Genomic DNA, 26,090 nt, shown 5'->3' with positions numbered 1-26,090 from the left:
TAAAAACACATTTGTCTGAAATTTTATCATCAAAGGTGATCTTATCTATAATTGGGGCTTCCCTGGTGGTTCAGATAATGAATAATAATTTCTGAATTCAGTTGGAGATAAAATTTGGTTTTTTGCACTGTTTAACATGAATCACTTAAATTGAAATAGGATTTTTTTTTGTTATTATTCTTTGAGTGTGTAAGAGAAGATACTTGTGCTCTGAAACCACTGAAACATAAACTGTCTACAATGTAAAAATTAATGACTAGATATCTATTGATTTGGGGGATAAAACCAAGTGAAATGTATGTTTTAGATGTATTCAGAGGACTTTCAAGGAAGAACAGTAAAGGTTTATCAAAAAGCCTTTAGAAGAAGTCAAAGTCAAGGATAATAAATATTCTTAGGATTTTTTTCCTTTGTCTTTTGCCCCTTATTTTTATTTAGATTGAAACTATTTCCACTCTTATTTTAAGCTTGAATAAAACATTACAATTTAAATATCTGATTTATTTCTGGATTTCACAGACATTCTTGGCCTGTTTTATTGTTTTTATCCTTCTGCCTCATTTTTACTTTTTTAAGATAGTTGAAATTGTCTGAATTTTCAAAAGAGAATGTCTTTACAAAAATCAGTATTATGAATAAGATGTATTTTTTACAGTGGACTATTCTAGCTGCTAAATGAAGTTTTTATTTTGAAATTTGCAACTCTTATTTGTGATGGATGGCTTTTTTGACTATGGTTTTGACTTTTTTTTTAGTGATTATTCTTTCCCTGAAATATTGGTATCTTGTGTTTTTTAAAAAATTAATTTTGTTATGTGTGTGTGCTCACGCTCACACGAGCTCTTCTTCCTTGCTTTGCACAGGCTTTCTCTAGTTGGGACAGTGGGGACCACTCATGATCATTGTGTGCCTGCTGCCCTTGTGCAGTACAGGCCCAAGGCACCTGCTTCAGCAGTCCTGGCACAAGGGCTTTAGGTGCTCCCGGGCATGTGGAATCGTCCCCCAGACCAGGAATCAAACCCCATCCCCTGAGTTGGCAGGTGGATTCTGAAATCCACTGCACCTCCAGTGAAGTCCTCTAAGTTCGCATAAAAAATTCACCTTCTTGGAAGGAGGAGAACTAACATGCCTGCCTTTGTTTATTTGCAGTCCTGGAGAAAACTGATCTAAAATCCACATTGTTTTGCCTCATTTTGAGTGGGGCTGCCTTTTAAGTACTGTTAATTTACAAAGGAATAAACATTTGCTCATTCCCTCCTTAACGCAGTTTTGGGGTTGTTAGCATGAAGGCATACATGTTTAGCGGTGTGTGCTTGAAGAGCTGCTGTTCTTCGGTTGCGTCCTACTCTGCAACCCCATGGACTGCAGCATGCCAGGCCTCCTGTCCTTCACCATCTCCCCGACCTTGCTCAAACTCATCTCCATCGAGTCAGTGATGCTATCCAACCATCTCATCCTCTGTCGTCCCTTCTCCTCCTGCCTTCAGTTTTTCCCAGCAGATGAGTGCTGCTGCTGCTAAGTCACTTCAGTTGTGTCCTACTCTGTGCGACCCCATAGACGGCAGCCCACCAGGCTCCCCTATCCCTGGGATTCTCCAGGCAAGAACACTGGAGTGGATTGCCATTTCCTTCTCCAATGCAGTACCCCCATCTAATTAATTAATTAATTTTATTGGTAGTGTTTTTTACATTCCCATCAGTGGCAGGCATGCTGAAGAGCCCGTATGCTGGAAACATTCCTTTCCAGTTTATCGAGCAGTAAGCTACACACTTCTGTCTTTTGGGATCACCTTAGCCAGCCAAGCCTTTTTTGTATGCTGAATATGGAAGATGGAAGTGTTCGCTAATTGCTCTGGTGGACTTAACTTCCATTATGGAGATTTATAAATAGGCCTAGTTCCTTTTTAGAATTAGGTACATACAGCATTTCAGTAAGGCTTTTGAGAGGTGTAGGTAGGTGTTGCCAGCGTTAGCGTTCCGTGCGGAATAGGCAGTCGGTGTTGGAAACCAGTGCTAAGCTGACCCATTTTGACTGTATTAGGAGCCTTGCTTTCATTAGGAGCCTCTGCTGCTAGCGAAAAGAGAACGAGTGAGGTAGACTTAGAGCTGAGCGTAAATGAGAGTTCATTGTGTGCCGCCTGGGCAGCCAGTGCCTCTGAATATTATGGGGAGAGCTAGGAACTGCTTGTTTGTGACTCAAACCAGCCTAAACTGGAATCATCCAGTTTGAGTTGGCGGCTTGCCACCTCCCAGAGGCTTCCTTATTTTGCCTGTTTTTGCCCGGCCCTCAGCGCAGGGGGTGGGGCCTGCGCGTGGGGGCTGGCCCGATTTGGGGAGGAGCGCCTGGGAAGTGGCTGCAGGTCAATCCAGGTGTGTTCCTAAGGAGGCAGCCTTTCAAAAAATTCGGAAGCCTAAGAATAGAAGCTGATGTGAACACCACTCTTCAGTGCATCTTTCCATTATTACTCTCTTGTTTTAACTGTAACTTTCTCTCTTCTGCCCCTAAGAAACTAAGGCTGGAAAAATAGCTTCTGCATGTTCTGCGTTTGGTGATACGAAATTTGTTACCCCCCCAATTAATTAATTATCAGAGTTCCCCAGGAACTTGCTTTTGGTTGTCAGTCTGTTTGCAGTGAAGAACTCTCTGCCATGCTCCTTTTCATTCTCTTCACAGAGGTGCTGGGATTTATTTTGGCTGGTTAGGTGGAAAGAATGAAAAATAGGTTTGGGGGATAAATTTGTGACTTTGTATCTTGTGAGTTTTAATTTAACTTTGATGTAAAATTTTAAATGTTGCTTTAAAAATTAACAAAAAGTAATTTAAAGTCCTAAACAAACTTTAGACTTAAAAATACTGTGCCAGATTGTATTTGGTTTAGAAGCAGAGTCAAAACAAAAATGCTTAAATTGCAGATTTTTAGTGTCACGACTGCTTTGTGCATAGCCTCTTTCACAACTTTCCTCTTTGACAAATAAGGGAGTTAAATATGGCCTAATTCCTGGTCAGCGAGCACCGAGAAGTCACTAAGATATTAAAGCCACAAATAAAGGGGTGCGTTTATTTTTGTCTTTAGAAGTGCCAGAGTTATATAGAAAATGCAAGTGCGTATAAATTTGTTTATGTTTTAAACTTTTGGAATGAGATTGAAACCTGTGTTAGTCTTTTTTTTACTTACGGTGGAAGTTTACTTAGATCGGTTTTGGAGACCTTGTTATTCTCTTTTATCTTTTGTGGGTTGTTTTCACTTGAAGGCTTTCTATGGTCTTTCTCAGAAGCCATGGTATAATTTTACCCTGCCCTGAACAAAGGGATCATCCATGCACAGGACTAAAGGAAAATGTGTATTCTCCTTTTAAAATAAACAGTAGCGTTTTCTGAAGCTTAGAATTAGCCAAGATTTCATTGCCTGCCTCCTCTCCCTAGTTTTTTTTTTTTTTTAATCTGTTTCTTCAAGTACAAACTGAGTGTTTACCCTTGTCTGTAAAGGATAGTTTTGTGATTTCCTCTTGTGAGAAAATGGAAAGAGCACCCTTTGATAATTTATTTACTTAAATTATTAGTCATTCATTAAACTAAATACTATTAGGGTTTCATGCTGCTACAAATTGTATAAAGTCACTTCTGTGGGACATTTCCTATGTCTGCTTTGTAGGATAAAGGAACTTCTCTTTCCAGGTATACAAGATAATAAGTGAAATATATTTTAAAATTAACTTTGCAAAACAGAATTGGTTTTCCTAAGAATCTGAGTCATACTCTTAAAAAAACTTCTCTTGGTGTAGAGTGGATTAAAAATATATTCAAATATATGGTGATAATAATATGTATTCTTTGAATCAGATTGGAAAATATATAATTCAAGTAAAATAAGATTGGACTTTTTAAAACTTTTATTTATTTTTGGCTGCCCTGGGTCTTGGTTGTTGAGTGCGCTTTCTCTAGCTGTGGCGAGTGGGGCTACTTTCTAGCTGCGGTCCGCAGGCTTCTCATTGTGGTGCTTCTCTTGTTGCGGAGCATGGGCTCTGGGGTGTGCAGGCTGTAGTTGTGGTGCACAGGCCTGGTTGCTCCACGGCTGAGAAATCTTAGTTCCTGGACCAGGGATCAAACCCGTATATTGGCAGGCAGATTCCCAACCACTAGACCACCCGGGAAGCCCAGAGGACCTTTTAGAATTTGACTTGGTTAATAACCTTTTGAGTTTTTCTTAATGCCATTAAATTAGAAAAAATAAAAATTGTTTTAAACTTGTGTGAATTGTTGGTACAATCCCAAATAAAGGATGGTGGTTTTTTTTTTAAACTTATCAACAAAGATAGTTTTTAAATTTTAAAGTGATAGGTACCCAAGAACCAAGTTCTACTTTGTCTATTTATTCCTCTGTACTCTTGAAGTGGAAATGTATGTTTTCAGGGATCAGTCTGCTCACTTACTAGAGCTGTCTGGAATTAAAATGAGAACTTACGTGACTTTAACAAAATAACAGTTTTCCGTTAGTTTTTCCTAATGATTTTTGTGTATACTGTAGCAATTATTAATTTATTTGAAAAATATCTATTTCTGTATTCATGGCTGTGCTAGGCCTTCATTGCTGCTCTCAGGCTTTCTATAGTTGTGATGAGTTGGGGCTGCTCTCTGGTTGCAGTGGCTTATGTTGTTGCACAGCATGGACTCTAGGGCTCTCGGCTTCAGTAGTTGCTGCTTGAGGGCTCTGGAGCGTGGGCTCAGTAGTTGTGGCACATGGGCTTAGTTGGCCCTGCAGCATGTGGAATCTTCCTGGACTAGGGATTGAACCCCCATGTCCCCTGCATTAGCGGGCAGATTCCTAACCACTGGACCATCAGTAACAATTATTTTAAAATGTGCTAAACCTCTCAAGTGTTACCTTTCATAAATGGCGTTTCTTTTAAGTACTGTAATGGCTTTAACATGTTCTTGTTCAGTTGCTCAGTTATGTCCAACTCTGTGCGGCCCCATGGACTACAGCACGCCAGGCTTCCCTGCCCTTCACCATCTCCCAGAGCTTGTTCAAACTCATGTCCATTGAGTCGGTGATGCCATCTAGCCATCTCGTCCTCTGTCGTCCCCTTCTCCTCCCGCCTTCAGTCTTTCCCAGAATCAGGGTCTTTTCTAAGGCTTTAACATGGCCTCTTTTAAGGATAATGTGCTTGTTTATTGGGGAGCTTTCTGGTTCTGGAGCTCAGTTGTGCATTACTGTATCCTCTAGCCATACGTGGCTATTGAGCACTTGAAATTTGGCTAGTCTGTGCACCAGTACTGATCCACGCTGTAACACGGGTGAACCTAAAAAAATGCTTAGTGACAGAAGATGGTAGGAAAGACCACATATTATATAATTCTCTTTATGTAAAATGTCTAGAATAGGTAATTACAGAGGCAGGAAGTAGATTAGATTAATGGTTACCTTGGGCTGAGGATGGAAGATAATGGGGTGTGCTGCTAACAGGTATGCGTTTTTTTTCTTGAACAATGTAGACGTACCAAAGTTACATTATGGTGATGATTGTATGATTGTATAATTGTATAAATATACTAAAAACTATTAATTGTGTACTTTTAAATAGGTCAGTTTTATGGTATGAAATTATATCTCAGTGGAACTATTTTTAAAAAATACAAAATTTTGAAGATACAGCAAAACAAAGTTACTAGTTTTTATGTTGACTGCATGTTGAAATTACATTTTGAGTATATTACATTAAATAAGATACATTATTAAATTTCACCTGTTCTTACTTTTTAAGGTGTGGCTACTTTACATTTTTATCTTCTATTAAATTTCTGTTGGACAGTACAGTTGTAGAAATGAACTCTATCAGGATGGAATGTCATGGAGTAATTTGTGCATCCATATTTAGTGCTTTTCTTTTTTTTTTTAGAGAATAGCACCCATTCTTTTTATTAATTCTCATGACCCTTCTATTCTTTTGAAATTACCGATTAATGAGAAAAGCTCTTGGGACTTTTCATAAAGTCCCAAGACTTAAAATATAGTCTTTGCTGAGTCTGTCTTTTTCAAATTTAGGATTGATCAGCCTGAAATATTAAAATGCATATTGATTTCCAAAGTGGCCAAGGGAATGTCTCAGTTGTTGAAAACCTTTAATGTGTAAGTCTCCAATGAATTAATCTTCCAAGAAGAAAATTATGTCATCTTAACTGAGTGATATTTTTTAATTAAAAACAAAACCCAAAAAAACCTCAACCCCTTAATCTGAAGGTAATTTTTAAATGATGGCTAATACTTTTGATAAAGGTTTAAAATGCATGGAATTCTAGTGTTGAAATTAGAATAAGACACACATTTGATAGATACTTGTCTTGTTTCTAGATGCGATATACGTAACCGAAACTGGGGAACTCTGTGGCTCTCAGGGTTACTTTGGACCCTGGGGAGGGGCACACTCCTCTCCTGAATGTGCTGTGTCATGGTGGTTGGATCCATTTGGATGCTGCTTTGTGTTTGTTTCCATTGGAAGAAATCGCAGAGGAGTTGTTTGAGAGGAAGGACTTGGGGTTTTTTAGTGAGTAATTTGAAGTCATTTATAAATAAAAACACATGCATCAAACAGTGGGTGGCTTTAGGCTTCCTAGTGCGTAGTTAGGTGCCCTGGTAACCACTTGAGTATGGAGCTACCTTAATAAAGAGTTTAGAAGTGGAAAATAGCAAGCCTCTTTTTAAAAATCTGGATAGGAAAGAGTTTCACTTAGCTCCAAAGTTAAACTGGAGAAAGGCAAAACCCAAAGTTCAAGTTTACTTGTGGGTTTGGTAAAGACTACAGCATTTGTACATAACCATTTGGGAATTTAAAACAACAACAACAAAATGGTTTCGCTTGATCCCTATGCTTTCTTGGTTTATGCCTTTTAAACCATTTAGTTGTTCATACAAGCAATAGATCTAGTTTTTATTCTTTGTGTAGTTGAGGAAATAAATCCCACTGTAATAATTAGCAGTTTAGATTTCTCCTTGGTTTGTCCCTTGAATGATACATCCATCCCATGGATGTTCTAAGCGCTTTGCTGCCTTACAGAATGATGTCTTGTTCCTTCGGCAGATGTGTTCTGCTTGTCACTTCTAGGATGCCTTCATGTTTGAAGCTCTTTGCTTTGAGTTACCTGAGTATCAGGTTTTGTGAGTCTTAAGGTTTTGTGAGTCTTACATTGCCAAAAATGTAATGAGACTGCAGGCTGAGGCTTTTTGGAATTTAAGCTAAAGGTACTTTGGACCCTAGAGGAAAGGCTACAGTGAGAATATATACATAAGTAATTTTCCCACTTTATCTGCTACAAATTTTTTTTGCACTATGAATCTGTCCAGGCAGAATCTGATCACATACCTGCCCCACCCCCAAATCTCTTTAAAAAAAATAATATTAAGCTGCACTTTGTGACTAGTTTTCTGCTACTCCATCATCTTAAAATTAACTTGGAAGTTTTTTAAGCCCCATGAAGCCCATCAGCAAATATGCCACGCAATTCTTAGTGATAGATTTATAAGAGCTTAGCCACTTTCCAATTTTTTTCCAATAGCCAATTTTTGCTGTTGTTACTAGAACACTAAGATTTGAAACCGCCAACCTATAGTTTCTTAAAAATATTTATTCAGTATTTATTTATTTGGCTGTATTGGGTCTTAGCTGTGGGATCCATTTGTTGTTGTTGTTGTTGTGGCACACGGACTCTCTAGTTGCTTAGTTGCTCAGTTGCTTAGTTGCTCTCGGGCATGTGGGATCTTAGTTCCCCAACCAGAGATTGAACCTGTGTCTTCTGGATTGCAAAATGGATTCTTAATCACTAGACCACCAGGAAGGTCCTCCAAATATGTTTTTAATGCCTAAACTTGTAAGCCTTCAATTTTAAAAAAATTGTGGTAAAATATATATATAGCATAAAATTACCATTTTAACTTGTTTTCAAGTGTACAGTTCAGAGGCATTGAGTATATTTACTTTGTTGTACAACTATCACCACCAGTCATCTGCAGCACTTTTTCATCTTCCCAAACTGGAACTCTGTAACCACTAGACAATAATGATTTTTCTGCCCTAGTCCCATTCTTCTCTCCCCTAGTCCCTGGTAACCACCATTGTATTTTTTGTCTCTTATGAGTCTGACTATTCTAGGTAACTCATAAAAATGGAATAATACAATATTTGTCCTTTTATGTCTGGCTTATTTCACTTAGTACAGTGTTTTAGAGATTCATCTGTGTTGTAGCAAATGTCAGAATTGTCCTTTTTAAAACTGAATAATATTCCTGTAGGCTTCTGGGGAAGAAACCTTTACTTATCTAGCTGTCATTCTATAGATTAACTATTTCCATATTCCTTGTATTTAATTCTACTAAAAAATAGTATGAGTAATAAGCTTAAAAACATTAACTTGAAGCTTTAATTGCACCCAGAAGAGTTACTTGTACTTAATTTTTTTGTTACCAAGCTACACATATGCTACACATAGCATATTTAAGCTCAATTTTAAATAGTATTTTCCACCAAAATAAGGTGCTCTTTAAAAAATTGTCCTTTAATAATTGTTTTGTCCTTTATTTATGTAAACTGTTGGACTTTAGAATAGGACGATAAATAAAACCAATTATTTTAATTACTGCAGTTGAATTTACCACTGCTTTAGTGACCATGAACTCTACACCTGTTTAATCTTATCTATGTATAAAGCAGAGAAAGTACCTAAGGTTTAAGCATGCTTGATATTTACAAATGCTCATAGGTAAAGGCTAGGTGGAAACTAAAACCCAGAAACGTTAATTTTTGAAGTGTAGCTTTTCTATTATTCTTAGAAATCCTTAGAAAATAAATTATTTATTTTTTATATTAGTAGAAACTGATTGCAGTGTAAAGAAAAATTATTGCTGTTGGATTATGGCTCTCTTTCTGCTTCTAGCTGTGTCTGTTGAAGTAACGGTTACACATAGGCATGTGCACGCATACACACACACACACACACACACACACACCACCCCCACCCCCCATGGAGTATTACTCAGCCAGCAAGCAACACAGTCAGACCTGGAGGTTACTATACTAAGTGAAGTAAGTCAGAAAGAGAAAGACAGTATCTTTTATCACTTATGTGTAGAATCTAAACAGATACAAGTGAATTTTTTATAAAACAGAAATAGACTCAAAGACTTAGAAAACAAATGTGGCTACCAAAGAGGGGAGGGATAAATAAAAAGTTTGGGATTAACAAATAAATACTACTGTATATAAAATAGATAAACAGTAAAGACCTACTGTGTAGCACAGGGAACTATATTCAATATCTTGTAATAACCTACAGGGGAAAAGAATCTGAAAAAAAGAGAATATAAATATATAAATAACTGAATTATTTTGCTGTACACCTAAAACTAACAAACATTGTAAATCAATTATACTTCAATTAGGAAAAAAAAACAGATAAATGTTGAAAGAAAAGGAGACAAAACTTCTATTGTCAGTTTCACTATTTCAGTTAATCATCATATTTTTAAAATCAGATCTTTTCCCATTAGAAGTCTTTGTGGTTTCTAACGATAGAAGAAATATGTGGACCAAAACAAAATTGACATTAAAATATTGGTTCCATAATTTAAAAATGCATTTTCACTCATTAATATATTAATACAGTCTTTCTCAATAAGTATCTTAAATACCGAGAATTTTAACTAACTTTTCATTAACTTTCGGTCTAAAGAGTTTAATTTATAATTTATACAGTCAAGACCTAAAATGCTTTCCCTATTTCTTTCCAGATAGTTGTGGAATCACCAGTTAGAGTTGACTCATTTCTCTGAAATTATTTCTGGGGCACCTTTACCTTGATAAGTCAGGTTGTGAGGCCTCTTGATTCAGCAGAGCCTTATTGACAAAACCCAGCACGTAGCTTGTTACATTGACTGATTTGGAATCTCTCCATTTTTTTCTAAGGAACAAAGAGAAGTACAGTTCATTTTGTATTTTACTTCTTCAGTTTTGTGTGTATGTGTTCAGTCGCTCAGTTGTGTCTGACTTTTTGCCACCCCATGGACTGCAGCATGCCAGGCTTCCCTGTCCGTCACCAACTCCCGGAGCTTGCTTAAACTCATGTCCATTGAGTTGGTGATGCCATCCAACCATCTCATCCTCTGTCCCCTTCTCCTTCTACTTTCAGTCTTGCCCAGCATCAGGGTCTTTTCCAATGAGTCAGCTCTTTGCATCAGGTGGTCAAAGTATTGGAGCTTCAGCTTCAGCATCAGCCCTTCCAATGAATATTCATATTCAGGACTGATTTCCTTTAGGATTAACTGATTTGATCTTCTTGCAGTCCAAGGGACTCTCAAGATTCTTCTCCAACACCACAGTTCAAAGCATCAATTCTTTAGCGCTTAGCTTTCTTTATGGTCCAGTTCTCACATCCATACATGACTACTGGAAAAACCATAGCTTTGACTGGACGGACCTTTGTTGGCAAAGTAATGTCTCTGCTTATTTAATATGCTGTCTAGGTTGGTCATAGCTTTTCTTCTAAGGAACAAGCATCTTTTAATTTCATGACTGCAGTCACCATCTGCAGTGATTTTGGAGCCCCCCAAAATAAAATCTCTCACTATTTCCATTGTTTCCAATTCTGTTTGCCATGAAGTGATGGGACTGGATGCCATGAACTTCATTTTTTGAATGTTGAGTTTTAAGCTAGCTTTTTCACTCTCCACTTTCACCTTCATCAAGAGGCTCTTTAGTTCCTCTTAGCTTTCTGCCATAAGGATGGTGTCATCTGGATATCTGAGGTTACTGATATTTCTCCTGGCAATCTGTATTCCAGCTTGTGCTTCATCTAACCTAGCATTTCACATGATGTACTCTGCATATAAGTTAAATAAGCAGGGTGATAATATACATCCTTGACATACTCCTTTCCCAGTTCTGAACCAGTTCCTTGTTCCTTGTCTGGTTCTAACTGTTGCTTCTTGACCTGCGTGCAGATTTCTTAGGAGGCAGGGAAGGTGGTCTGGTGTGTGTGTATATAGATAACGTGAAATTTACCATTTTAACCGTTTAAGTATACACTTTAGTGACATTAGTACATTACCTTGTTGTGCAGCAATCACCACTATTCATCTCCAGAACCCTTTCACCTTTCTGTTAAACAAGAACTCTTCATTCTCTTCTTCCCCAGCCCCAGGTAGTACCATCATTCCTTCTGTCTTTATAAATTTGACTGCTCTTGTTGCTTCATAAAAATTGAGCCTTCAATATTCATACTTTGGTAAATAGCTTATATCATTTAGCATAATATCCTCAGAGTTCATCCAAGTTTTAGCATATGCCTGAATTTTTCTTCCCTTTTAAGGCTCAATAAAATTCCATTGTATATTGATACCACATTTTGTTTATACAGTCATCTGTCTCTGCATCCTTGGGTTACTTCTACTTTTTGGCTGTTAAACATGCAATGAATGTGGGTGAACAAATATCTATTTGAGCCTCTGCTTTCAGTTCTTTTGGTTATATATCCAGAAGTGGAATTGCTGAATGGTTATGGCAATTGTAATTTTTTAAGGAACTACCATACTATTTTCCACAGTGTCTATACCATTTACTTTTCCACCAACAGTGCACAGGAGTTCTGGTTTCATTCCATCCCAGCCAACATAGTTATATTCTATTTTTTTATAATTGCCATTCTAATGAGTATGATGGAGAAGGAAATGGCAACTCACTCCAGTATTCTTGCCTAGAGAATCCTGTGGACGGAGGAACCTGGTGGGCTGCTGTCCATAGGGTTGCACAGAGTCGGACACGACTGAAGCGCCTTTTCATGCATGCATGCATTGGAGAAGGATATGTCAACCCACTCCAGTATTCTTGCCTGGAGAATCCCAGGGACAGAGGATCCTAGTGGGCTGCCGTCTGTGGTCTGCAGAGAGTCAGATATGACTGAAGCAACTTAGCAGCAGCAGCAATGAGTATGAAATGGTATCTTGTTTTGATTTGAGTTTCTCTAACAGTCATGTTTAGCATGTTTTCATGTGCACCTTGGCCATTTGTATCTTCCTTGGAGAAATGTCTGTTCAAGTTTAAAGATACTTATTTTTGTATCTGATGGGTGTTTTTTTTTTGCTGTTGAGTTATATTGTTATACTTAAAGGCAATTTTTAAAATGTCTTAAAGTTATAAGGCAAAATACTCCCTTAAGCTCTTTATGCAGAATAGAAGTTTTATTCATTTCTCTGACCATGGTACTTTGGTGAGAAAAATATCTAGCTGTGATACTGAACTATCATCTTAAATCTCTATGTTTAGGGTAAAGAAAGCTATTGAGTTGAGTAACAATTTTAACATGAATTGGAGTAGTTGCCATTGATGTGAATCTGATAGAGTAGGAGTAGCTGTGCTGTATATTTCACCATTTATTCAAAAATTATAAAACAGTTTTGTCTGCAAGTACTTTGATCCTGCTGTTGACATGGCAAAGCACATATTATAAAAAGCTGTGTGTGGTTTCCCTTTCTGTCATGTTTTCCAAAATCAAATGATATCAGAACATTTTTGATCCTAGCTTCCTTTCAGTCTAATCTATAAAAGTTGACTTTTTTTTTTCCCCTGTAAGTTATGGCATTATTCAGATATTTTTATGAAGTGATAAATACATATTTTAAAATATTTATTCATTTATCTGGCTGCATCAAGTCTTAGTTGCAGCACATGAGGTCTTCATTGGGGTGCACAAACTCTCTAGCTGTTGCTCTCAGCTCAGTAGTTGCAGCTCCTGGGCTCCAGAGTACCAGGGCTTCAGTAGTTGTGGTAGGCACTCAGGCTCTCTAGTTGTGGCATGTAGGTTTTGGAGTGTGTGGATGCATGCACTCCTGTGGACACAACTACAGCTCAGTGGTTGTGGCACAGGGGCTTTAGTTGCTTTGTGGCACATGGGATTTTCCCGGACCTGCAAGGCAGATTCTTAAGCACCAGACCACCAGAGAAGTCCCTGAAGTGATATACTAGTAATAAGGAAGAGTAGTGACTTTAAGGATCCCACTTTTGAATTACAGTTTAAGATTAGCACGTTGGATTTGCAAAAGACAGGAAGGCAGTCAAGGAAATAATGTAGGCTGGATTTTCTCAACCTTGGTACTATTCATATTTGAAGCCAGATAATTCTTTGTTGTGGAGACTGTCTTATGCATTGTAGGATGTTAGTAGCATCCCTGGCCTCTGCTTACTAAGTGGCAGTAAGCTTCACCCCTACCCACAATTGTGACAACCAAAAATGTCCCTTGAGGGACAAAATTGTCCCAGCTGAGAGCCACTGATGTAGGTCTTCACAGTTACAAGATTTTTGAATGAAATAGAATAACGCATCCAAAGACTCTGGATTTTGTTAGATATTTAAAGCATTTGTTAGATATTTAAAGCATTGTGTTATGTGTTATAGTTGTGCTTTTTCTTTCATCACATTCCCTGGTGGCTCAGACGGTAAAGCGTCTGTCTACAGTGTGGAAGACCTGGGTTCGATCCCTGGGTGGGGAAGATCTCCTGGAGAAGGAAATGGAAACCCACTCCAGTATTCTTGCCTGGAAAATCCCATGGACAGAGGAGCCCCATAGACTACAGTCCATGGGGTCTCAAAGAGTTGGACACGACTGAGTGACTTCACTTTCATTTTAACTTTTCTTTCATCCCAGAAAATGTCTGTTTAAAAAATCTTCTACAAAGTTATAGATGACAGGATCCAATAAGTGTTTTTGTTTTTACAGTTACCAGTGATTTTTCAGTTAGGTTAGTGATAATACATGTCGAAGTCCTAGAATCTTGGCTAGAACAGCCATTGTTTCTCTTGAATAACTAATGAAACTTTAAAGAAGAAAGACATACTTTGCAGTTTCCAACAAAGTCATATTTTATCAGAAATTTTCATTTCACTCTTAGATACTGAATGTAGGTAATTACCTTCATTTTATTGAGCTTGGTGTACTTTCGTAGGCATCAATTTCAGTTGCTTGCATAATTCAAGTCAATAATTTATTGGAGGCACACATCCATTATACATTGGGCACCATAGCTAGACTCTGTTTACAAAGATGAATCCAGTCTTGGACTTTTAAGAGTCCAGTAAATGCATGGTTATAATACTGAGGGAAGAGATTTGAGACAGACATGGCAGTAAAAGAGGTTTAGAAACACACAACTAAGAAACTAATGAATGCTTATGGGGTGGGGTGGGGTTGTCAAGAACAGCTACAGAGCAGGAGGTTAACTCTGGATCTCACTAATCCTTGTTGGCAAGTCAGGGAAGTACAGAAAGGAGTCTTCAGTAGGAGCAGGTATGGGCGAGAACGCTCCCATCGCTGTGCCAGGCAGAGTGCCGAGTAGTTTGCCATCACTGACTTATTGAATCCTCACCACAGCCTCTCATACGTGGTAGGTCTTATGACCATTTACATGCAAGAAAATGAAAGATTAGAGAGGAAGTAATTTAACTAAGGACTTATATCTGATAGGAAAAAAGGGAGGTACCCATGATTAGAACCTGGTATACTCTTTTGTTTGTTTTGGCTGCACTGTGAGGCATGTGGGATCTTATTTCCCCACCAGGGACAAAACCTGTGGAAGCGCATGGTCCTAACCACGGGATCATCAGGGAAGGCCCTAAACTGGTATACTGTTACGTGGGTAGATCATTGTTATTTAATTGCATAGTTGTATCTGACTCTTTCGTGACTCTATGGGCTGTAGCCCACCAAGCTCCTCTGTCCATGGGATAGGCCATTAGTGGGTGGGATAGAGTGTGACAAGAGAGTGAGAATGAGCAACTAGGCAGTTAGTTTGGGGCCAAGTTGTAAAGGGTCCCTTCTCCCATGTTGAACAATATGGAGGTGTCAGAGCTGGAAGATTTGGAGGGAGGTGGAGAGTCATAGAATCCTAGAGTTAGCAGGACCTTTGAAAGTCTCATAACCCACTAGGGAAATTAAAGTTTAGAGAGGCAGAATGAGGTACTTTGCCAGACTGAACAGTTGAGTATTTCTTTCCTGATTTTCTTATAAAACCAAAAAACCACAGACTTAATTCAGCAATTCAGGTTATATCAGAAGTGGTGGAGTGTAAAATGAAATTAGGATCACATCAGACCATCTACTGAGCTAGTGGGGTTTTTGTTTTGAGTCTTGTTTAAGCTTTCTGGTGGGCTCAGGACCCTTCTATATTTTTAAATTACTGAGCTTTTGTTTATTTTGTACTGTCTCTTGACATTTTGCCATATTAGAAATTTAAACTTTAATTTGAAATTTTATTGATTCATTTGTCATAACTTTTTTCTTTCCTTTTAAATTTTAATAGTTTATTTGAGCAAAAATCTAATTGAATTGGGCACTGCCAAACTGGAAGTGGTTAGGAGTGCTCCATCAACAGGAGCTGGAGGGAAAGATTTTTATGGAGAAAAAGCAAAGCAGAAAAATTATTTGATCAGTTATAGCTTTAGTATTTGCCTTATTTGGAAAAGCCTAACTGGCTGTTGGTTATTGGTTGTCCTTAGGTTTGATTTCCTAATCTTGAGGCATTTGCAGGGTTAGGTTTGGTTTACTTATGTAGGGCTGTAAATTATTAGAGCCACCTCAGTCTGATGGTTTCCTTGCTTAATTAACACCCTCCCCCCTTTTGGCCCTCTTCTCACACAGGAGAGTTTAACCAAAAATTTGGTGTAAGTGCCACTCTTGGTCACCATCACGTTGTTTTTGTCTGGGTGTGAAACTCATAGGTTATGAGTCTGGTCTGTGAAAGAATTGTTTTTGCTGTTCATCTTATTTGTATTGCTGATGACTACAAACATGAATTTAAGACCCTTGAGAGATTACAGCCCACCAGGGAGAGTATAATGATGACTGTCAGTTGGATAATACCAAGAGACTAGAATGCTCCTTAAGGCTCCCTGGGAACCAGCCAAGTTGGTATCTAATAAAGCAAAGAATGTACCCAAAGGGGCATTAACTGGTCTTAAGTCAAGTGGCTTCTTTGTTAATTTCCTGTGTTTCCTCCAGGATCAGAGGGATTGATCCAGATGTAGCAGGAGGTATTCGCTATGGCATAAACTTATGGCTTGTTTTGCCAGTAATTGAAAGCAATTCTGTTATCCAAACCACCTGAGCAAGAAAGTCTAGGGGCTTTTGTTGTGCGACTATGGCCTTACTGGTAGATTTAGTGGCAATTGCCAGAGTTAAGGACATTGTCTTCCTGTGCATTTGCAGAGGAAAAAAGCTAGTGGCACAAAGACAAACCGAATAGTTTCATATTGGAGACAAGGATCTTCATCCATGCTCCTTGGGAGAGCCATCTACCTCAACTTGTCTGCTTCGGGGGGGGAAGCTCCAGAGTCAGTTTAAATTTTAGCTCTCTAGTTGGGTGACATATCTCAGCAGATAGCTAGATTCTCATAACTACTTCTGTATTCAAATTGTGATTATAAAATTTTTATATGAGAATATGAAGACAGTGTGGCCTCACACAGATACATAATTGAAATAGGGAGGACCTCAGAGACCCTCAAAAGGACCTTGGAGATCCCCATGGGTCCTCACACCGCATTTAGAGAACTGCTGCACTAAGAGTGTAAGATTGTCTTGGAAATTTGGACTTGTGGAAAACTGGACCTGAAGGGACTGTTGCCTGGTGTGATGATACGTTCTGTTTAAGAGATTAGATCATTTTACCCTTTCACTTTATGGAAGCCCCAAGGACAGCAGGTACATTTTGAATTGCCCAGGCCTGATGGAAAATCTGCACTTGGCATCTTTTATCTTAAGCTTATATATTGACTATAAATAGAGAAAAAATTGTTAGTTGCGTGATAGAAGAGAAGAGAGATTGTTGGAAAGTTGTCACTTGAGATTATGTCTGCTTTTAACAAATCAGCCTTCATAACTGTTTTAACTGCCAAGTTTTTTAGTCACTTTCCTGGTTCCTTTAAAAAAAATCCACTTAGGTTGGAGAAGACTCTTTTGAGAGTCCCTTGGACTGCAAGGAGATCCAACCAGTCCATTCTGAAGGAGATTAGCCCTGGGATTTCTTTGGAAGGAATGATGCTAAAGCTGAAACTCCAGTACTTTGGCCACCTCATGCAAAGAGCTGACTCATTGGAAAAGACTCTGATGCTGGGAGGGATTGGGGGCAGGAGGAGAAGGGGATGACAGAGGATGAGATGGCTGGATGGCACCACTGACTCAGTGGACAGACTCCAATATGAGTCTGAGTGAACTCCGGGAGATGGTGATGGACAGGGAGGCCTGGCGTGCTGCGATTCATGGGGTCGCAAAGAGTCGACAACGACTGAGCGACTGAACTGAACTGAGCTGAGGTCATATTTTGTTTCCTAATTTGGTGAAATGCTTTTAATATTCCAGCTTAAAAACAGCATAGATGCGTATTTATCATAACCGAATGTTTATAAATGCAAGTATATGTGTGTGTGTGCCATTGGATGTTACTCTTGGGTGGGAACAAACTTATCCCCAAGTCATCTCATAAATGGGCTTCTCAGGTGGCTCAATGGCAAAAGAATCTGCTTGCAATGTAGGTGATGCAGGAGACTAGGGTTTGATCCCTGGGTCAGAAAGACCCTCTGGAGGAGGAAATGGCAATCCACTCCAGTATTCTTCCTTGGAAAATTCCACGGACAGAGAAGCCTGGCAGACTGTGGTTCATGGGATCGCAAAGAGTTGAACACACTGAGTGACTGAGCACATCTTATAAATAGACGTATGCAGTATCTTGACATTTAAGAGTCAAATGCTCACTGTAGTTCTGTGTATAAAATGTGGAAACAGTAACGGTTACTTATTTGACAACATAATTTGGTTTAAGAGAATCCTGGCATCCCATATTCTGTTTGCTTATCAAGAATTACTGTGTAACCAATCACTTGTATTTCTCCACTACGGACAATTTCGATCAGATCCACTTCTTAGTTTTCTGAATAAGTTTTCTTTCAGGGAGGAGGGAGGGCTGTGTCACGTGGCCTGCAAGACGTTAGTTCCTCGACCAAGGATAAACCCTGGGCCTACAACAGTGAAAGTGCAGAATCCTAACCACTGGATCAGAAGGGAATTCCCCTTAGTAATCGTAATTTAAAAGTTTTAAGCACATACAAGAAATAGTTCGGCCTTAAATGTCTTATATGCGTAGGAAAATTGTAACTAGATTTCTTTTATCTTTTAAATTGTAATTCTTTCAGGTTCTTTACCATTTAGAATTTTTAAGTGATATTGAAAATATAATACTGATACGGTCAGGTAAATTTTTATTTATAGTTTTTTTATCAAACTGAAGTTGACTTACAGTGTTGTGTTAGTTTCAGGTGTACAGCAAAGTGATTCAGTTAAACATCGGTCAGTTCAGTCTCTCAGTTGGGTCTGACTCTTTGAGACCCCATGGACTGCAGCGTGTCTAGGTCTGATATAGCTTTTCTTCCAAGGAGCAAGCATCTTAATTTCATGGCTGCCGTCACCATCTGCAGTGATTTTGGAGCTCAAGAAAATAAAGTCTCTCACTGTTACCTTTTTTTGTTTTTCAGATTCTTTCTCCTTAGGTGTGCTCAGTCGCTCAGTCATGTCTGACTCTGTGATCCCATGGACTGGGGCCCACCAGTCTCCTCTGTCCATGGGATTTCCCAGGCAAGAATACTGAAGTGAGTTGCCATTTCCTTCTCCAGGAGATCTTCCTTATCCAGGGATCGAACCCATGTCTCTTATGTCTCCTGCATTGCAAACAGATATTTTACCCACAGAGCCATCATTGGAAGGCTTATAGGTTATTACAAAATACTGAGGATAGTTCCCTGTGTTATATAGTAGTTGGTTATCGACTTTATATATAGTAGTGTGTATATATATTAATCCCAAACTCTTAATTTACCCTCCCTTCCACATTCTTTTTTATGGCTGAGTAACATCCCATTGTATACATACACCATATCTTATCCATTCATCTGTTGATGGACACTTAAGTTGCTTCCATTTCTCGGCTTTTGTAAATAATGCTTCAGTGAACATTAAGGTGCATGAATCTTTTCAAATTATGGGGTTTTAAAAAATATTCATTTAGTTGGCTACATGGGTCTTAGTTGTGGTATAACAGAGCTTCACTGTGGCACATGGGCTTCTCTCTAGAAGAAGTCTAGCCAATACCCAGACTCTAGAGCACATGGGCTCTCTGGTTGTGGCAAGTGGGATCTTAGTTCCCCGACCAAGGATCAAACCCACATTTGCTGCATTGGAAGGTGGAGTCTGAACCCTGGGACCACCAGGGAAGTCCTCAGGTGTGTTTTTTCCTAGATATATTCCCAGGAGAGGGATTGCAGAATCCTATGGTAGCTCTGTTTTTTAGCTTTTTATGGAACCTCCCAGTGTTCTCTGTAGTGGCTGCACCAATTTAAATACATTTCCAACAGTGTAGGAGGGTTCCTTTTCTCCACACCCTCTCCAGCATTTATTATTTGTAGACTTTTTGATGAAATATTCTGATCAGTGGGAAGTGATACCTCAATGTAGTTTTGATTTGCATTTCTCTAATAATTAGCGATGTTGGACATCTTTTTGTGTTCCTCTTGTGGCCCAGTAAATTTGAAGCCCACTTTCTTAAAGCTATTAGTTGATGCATCTTCATTACCAATACTTTGGACAATTTAGATTGGAAAGCTTCCTATTAACTATTCTTGGCTTTTAAGAAACAACTAAAATACTATACAGGCTTCCCTGTATAGTATGGCTCAGCAGTACAGAATCCCCCTGCAATGCAGGAGATGCGGGTTTGATCCCTGGGTGAGAAAGATCCCCTGGAGGAGTAAATAGCAACCCACTCCACTATTCTTGCCTGGGAAATCCCATGGACTAAGGAGCCAGGTGGTCTACAGTTCAAGAGTCCGATTCAACTGAGCAACTGAGCACAAAATACTATACATTGTGATTTTTCAGTTTTAACAAGATTCTGAAAATAAGAATTTTTAAAAGTTAAAATTGACACAAAAATTCTGAGCATTTGGTTTTTATTTCAGTTTATAGGGCTAAAAAGTATTTGGGGACCTGTTTTGATTCAAGATCTTGAAATCCACACTGTATTTAACAGATTACACTGGAAATATACATTGCAGTTTTGGGTTAGCATATTAAAATCCAAACTCAAAGGTTATTTTGTTTTATCATTTCATAATTTATTTAAATACCTTTCCTTCTTTTTAGTTAAAACTCCAAATTGATCAGCAGATATTCCTGCCAGTTAAATTTTATATCTTGTTTCAGAATTGGTGTGGTAGCAGGAAATTAAACAAAAGTGTGATGACATTTCTATCATTATTTTATGCCTTCAAATCATTATCATTGATTCCTCTGCATGTTAATGACATAAACAGAACTTTGTTGGCTCATTATTTTGGTACCCAGAAGTTCTGCTTCTGGCCATATTTGTTTACATCTTTCCCCACTATTGCTAAGGAATTTTGGTGTATATGTATATGGTAGAATTGATAGTAAAGTGTTTTCCTTAATGGTGATTTTATGGTTCCTTGAAATTAAATTGATAAGTCACGTACATATTTTATATTGTAGTCATCTGGTGACCTTATGAATAATCTTGTATTGCTTGGAGTATGTAATACATGTAACAACCTTTTTTTTTCCTTCCGTGCTAAAAACAGGAGATTAATTTTGTTAACCCTTGATTTGAATGGGGCTTCCCAGGTAGCAGTAGTAGTAACGAATCCACCCGCCAATGCAGGAGATGCAAGAGACTTGGGTTCAATCCTGGGTCAGGAAGATCCCTTGGAGAAGGGGATGGCAACCCACTCCAGTAATCTTGCCTGGAAAATTTCATGGACAGAGGGGCCTGGCGGGCTACAGTCCATGGAGTTGCAAATAGTGGGATACAGCTGAGCACACATGGGTTAATTTGAATGAGAGTAGTGTCCTATTTCGGAGAAGGCAATGGCACCCCACTCCAGTACTCTTGCCCGAAAATCCCATGGATGGAGGAGCCTGGTAGGCTGCAGTCCATGGGTTCGCTATGAGTCAGACACGACTGAGTGACTTCACTTTCACACATTGGAGAAGGAAATGGCAACCCACTCCAGTGTTCTTGCCTGGAGAATCCCAGGGATGGGGGAGCCTGGTGGGCTGCTGTCTATGGCTGTCTATGGGGTTGTACAGAGTCGGACACGACTGAAGCGACTCAGCAGCAGCAGCAGTGTCCTATTTGGGCTTCCTGGTAGCTCAGCTGGTAAAGAATCCACCTGCAATGCAGGATACTCTGGTTCACTTCCTGGGTTGGGAAGATCCCCTGCAGAAGGGACAGGCTACCCACTCCAGTATTCTTGGGCTTCCCTGGTGGCTCAGATGGTGAAGAACCTGCCTGCAATGCAGGAGACTCCTGTTTGATTCCTGGGTCAGGAAGATCCCCTGGAGGAGGGCATGGCAACCCACTCGAATATTCTTGCCTGGAGAATCCTCATGGACAGAGGAGCCTGGCGGGCTACAGTCCATGGGGTGTCAAAGAGTCGGACACGACTAAGTGACTAAGCACAGTGTCCTATTCAGTTTGTTGACATTGTTGAGTTGCTCAGTTGTGTCCAACTCTTTGTGACCCCCTGGACTGCAGCATGCCAGGCTTCCCTGTCCTTCACTATCTCCTGGAGTTTGCTCAAACTCGTGTCCATTGAGTCGATGATGTCATCCAACCATCTCATCTCATTCACTTAGTAATTGTAACACTACTTTTACTTTATAACTTAGAAAAAAATTTATTTTTATTGATGGGAAAACTGAAGCCCAGTCATTTCTAGGAGGCCTGATAGTGATGACTTGTGATTCTGTCTTGTGGCTTTTATCCATAGTAGTTTGTATTTTGTAACTCAGGTATCTCCTTTTGGCTGTTACTGGCATAGGTTTATTTCTTTTGTTTTAAACTGCAGAAAACTCTGATAACTTCATAAAATTTTTAATCTTTTGCCTTATTATGTGAGAACTAAATAAAAATGCTGTGTAAGTTGTATTTTTTTAGGGTATTCCACCCCTGGCTCCAACCTGAGGTATTAAAGAAGCAGCAGCAAGTTGGTCTCAGTTCTTGGAGTTTGGACTTACTCATCTGACTGATTCAGAGTTTGTTGTGGATGTGAGAGCTCTAGTCTAAGTGCAGATGACAAAAACTATTGAATTTTTCTTTTAGGGAGTGTGCCTAAGGTGGATTTACCACCTGTGCCCCAACCCCCATCCTGAGTTGTTTGCTTAAAGGGTTAAGTCTTCCACTATAAGGAGCTGAGAGTATGAAGCAAAATTTCAGAACCCTGTAAATAACAAAACCTGTAAATAGCTTTTTATTTTTAGTGTATTTGGAAATGCTATAAAAGAAAGCCACAGCAGTCTTGCACATGGAGTACTGAAATGATAATTTAATATTTCTCACATGGTTCTTGGGCATTATAAATGTGTTATAATGCCTGTCTTTTATTCTGAGTATATTGGTTATGTTTTCTCCTTGTCTTTCTTTTTTCCCAGGATTTATTTTTAGTTGGAGGGTAATTGCTTTACAGTTTTGTGTTGGTTTCTACCATATATCAACATGAGTCAGCCATAGGTACATGCACATCCGCCCCCTCCTGAACCTTCCCCACCACCTCCCACCCCATCCCACCCCTCTAGGTTGTCATGGAGCAGCAGGTTTGGGCTCCCTGCGTCATAAAGAAGATTCCCGCTGGCTGTCTGTTTTGCAGATAGCAGTGGGCATGTTTCAGTGTCACTCGCCCAGTTTGTCCCACCCTCTCCTTGTCCCTGTGTCTACAATCCATTCTCTGTGTCTCCATTGCTGCCCTGCAGATGTTTATCAGTACCATCTTTCTAGATTACATATATATGCGTTAATATATGATATTAGCTTTTCACTTTCTGACTGACTTCACTTTGTATAATAGGCTGTAGGTTCATCCACCTTATTAGAACTGAGTCAGATGAGTTCCTTTTTATGGCTGAGTAATATTCCATTGTGTATATGTACCGCAACTTCTTTATCCATTCATATGTTGATGGACATCTGCGTTCCTTCCATGTCCTAGCTATTGTAAATAGTGCTACAGTGACTATTGGGGTACATGTGTCTTTTTCAATTATTATTTTCTCCGGGTATATATCCAATAGTGGAGTATTTGGATCATATGATAGTTTTATTCCTAGTTTTTAAAGGAATCTCCATACTGTTCTCCATAGTGGCTGTATCAATTTGCATTCCCACCAACAGTGCAGTCAGTTCAGTTCAGTTCAGTTGCTCAGTCGTGTCCGACTCTTTGCAACCCCATGAATCGCAGCACGCCAGGCCTCCCTGTCCATCACCAACAGCATTTATTGTTTGTAGATTTTTTGATGGTGGGCTCTGACCAGTGGAGTGATACCTCATTTGTAGTTTTGGTTTGCATTGCGATTCATGGGGTCGCAAAGAGTCGGACACGACTGAGAGACTGAACTGAACTGAACTGAATAATGAGCAATATTGAGCATCTTTTCCTGTGGCTGTTTTTTGTTTGGGTTGTTTGTTTTTCTGGTATTGGGCTAGACGAGCTGTTTGTATATTCTGGAGGTTAATCCTTTGTCAGTTGTTTCATTCGCAATTACTTTCACCCATTCTGAGCGTTATCTTTTCATTTAGTTTGTTGTTTCATTTGCTGTGTGAAAGCTTTTAAGTCTAATCAGGTCCATTTGTTTATTTTTGTTTTTATTTCCATTACTCTAGGAGGTGGATCAAAGAGGATATTGCTGTGATATATGCCAAAGAGTATATTGCCTGTGTTTTCCTCTAAGAGTTTTATAGTTTCTGGCCTTACATTTAAGTCTTTAATCCATTATATTTTTGTGTTCAGAAATGTTCTAGTTTCATTCTTTTGCATGTAGCTATCCAGTTTTCCAAGCACCACTTATTGAAGAAGCTATCTTTTCTCCATTGTATATTCATGCCTCCTTTGTCAAAGATACGGTGGGCATAGGTGCGTGGATTTATCTCTGGGCTTTCTGTCTTGTTCCATTGGTCTGTGTTTCTGTTTTTGTGCCAGTACATACTGTCTTGATGACTGTAGCTTTGTAGTATAGTCTGAAGTCCGGAAGATTGATTCCTCCAGCTCCATTTTTCTTTCTCAAGATTGCTTTGACAAAACACAAACTGTCTTTTGTGTTTCCATATGAACTGAAATTTTTTGTTATAGTTCTGTGAAAAATACCCACTAGTATTGTGATAGGAATTGAATTGGATCTGTAGATTGCTTTGGGTAGTATAGTATTGATTCTTTCAGTCCAAGAACATGGTATGTCTCTCCATCCGTTTGTGTAATCTTTGATTTCTTTCATCGCTTTTATAGTTTTTTCCATACAGGTCTTTTGTCTCTTTAGGTAGGTTTATTCATAGATATTTTATTCTTTTTGTTGCAATGATGATCTCCTTTTCTCTCAACTGTGATTTTCTTACACTTCAAGGTTTGTATTAAACTGAAGAGAAAAATTAAATTTCATTGACTCTCATTTCCCACATTATTCACAGAGAAAAGAGCCTAACTGACAAGACTCTAGTAATTTGTATAATGTTTCTTTATTAATCCTTCAAAAATTTAAACCTGGAAAATTATTTTGAATGTCTGTTTTCTCCTAAAAATTAGTATCCATGAGGTGGTGGTAATGGTAGCAGTAACAATAATAGTAGCAGCATTGCCACTTCATTTATTTCTTGCCAGTCATATTCTGAACTCTAGACCTGTGTGTTTTTTTTGTTTCTTAACCTTGTGAGATAGGTACTATTATTATTTCCATTTTTACAGATGTAGAAACTAAGGCTTAGCAAGAGGTTAAGTGACTTGTCCAAGGATACATGCTGTATGTCTGAGTCGGGATTTAAATAGACATCTCTGAATCCAAAACTCATATATCCACTATTTTATTAACATTACGCTTAAGTCATGTGTGTTTACCAGTCTTGTTTTATTTGGAAAAAATTGTTCAGATTTTGCACAGAACAAAACATTTGTCTTTCGGTGGCCTGTGGTGGCAAAAGATTGTTACTTTTACTTCCGCATTCTTAGGCCAGTGTGTGCTGTCTTCTGTGATCTCTGAAGGTAGAGTATGAAATAGATGTGGAGAAAGTAGGGTATCCAGAAAACCCGGACCTGAAATGTAGACCTTTAAATGATTGCCGCTTGTTGACTATAAGAAGTTTTATATGTGATTCTTTGTTGGTTTTCTCACTTGTTTGTTTTTTTCTTTGCCCATCTGTAGCACTGATTCCAGCAGTAGTTCAAGTGATGACTCTCCAGCCCGATCGGTTCAATCTGCAGCAGTCCCAGCACCCACTTCCCAGTTGCTTTCATCTCTGGACAAAGATGAGCCCCGTAAAAGTTTTGGGATCAAGGTTCAGAATCTTCCAGTGCGCTCTACAGGTAAAATTTTGTATTGCTGTACTTTCTTCTCTGCTATTTTTGGGAATGGGAGAGCAATGTATGTTTTCTACATTGTATAGATTTTGTTTAAATCTCTCTGTCTCTCTTATTCTGACTGTGTGGGTAATATTTTCTATTTGTCTTTCAGCTTTGACTCCTTTTTCTTTTTGTGGTTCATTGATATTTAATGCCATGTAATAAAAAGCAAGTGATTATAATTTATATAATTTCTAAGTTGTTACATATGTAAGATTGCATGTTACTTGTACCTAATTATATAAACATATATATACATTATTATGCATATTGTATGCATTTACACACATGAAGATTGTATGGTGTGTGATATATAAAGAAAGCATGGTTCATTTTGAATAAAAATGCTTTCTGGATTAAATATTTTTATATTAGGAAAAATTTGGTACAATGAAATTATAGAAACACTATTTTGAGTTAGATTTACAGTGGTCTGGAGTCCTATGAAATAACTTAGACATAAAAAAATTATGCTAGGAAACCCATGTCAATATATTAACATTTTAAATGAAGAAAGTCATGAATAATGACTGTATGTAGTTAAAAGCTCTATTGTAATTTTTATTCCAATTTTTTTTGACATTTGCTTATAATGTATTCCTATTGCT

At 38.6% G+C, this 26,090-nt stretch overlaps 1 protein-coding gene across 4 annotated transcripts in view; it reads left to right on the top strand.

The window, feature by feature from the left end:
• Positions 1–26,090, top strand: part of SPEN (spen family transcriptional repressor) — an 88,105-nt gene that overhangs the window by 35,178 nt on the left and 26,837 nt on the right. For all 4 annotated transcript variants that reach the window (XM_060396580.1, XM_042257427.2, XM_027975860.3 and 1 more), the window contains one exon: positions 25,286–25,446. In XM_060396580.1, the coding sequence (XP_060252563.1) occupies positions 25,286–25,446 (161 nt within the window). The remainder of the gene's footprint in view (positions 1–25,285; positions 25,447–26,090) is intronic.

Source organism: Ovis aries, chromosome 12, assembly GCF_016772045.2.
Source record: "Ovis aries strain OAR_USU_Benz2616 breed Rambouillet chromosome 12, ARS-UI_Ramb_v3.0, whole genome shotgun sequence".
Lineage (NCBI taxonomy): Eukaryota > Metazoa > Chordata > Mammalia > Artiodactyla > Bovidae > Ovis > Ovis aries.
This window is presented reverse-complemented; position numbering and strand designations above follow the sequence as displayed.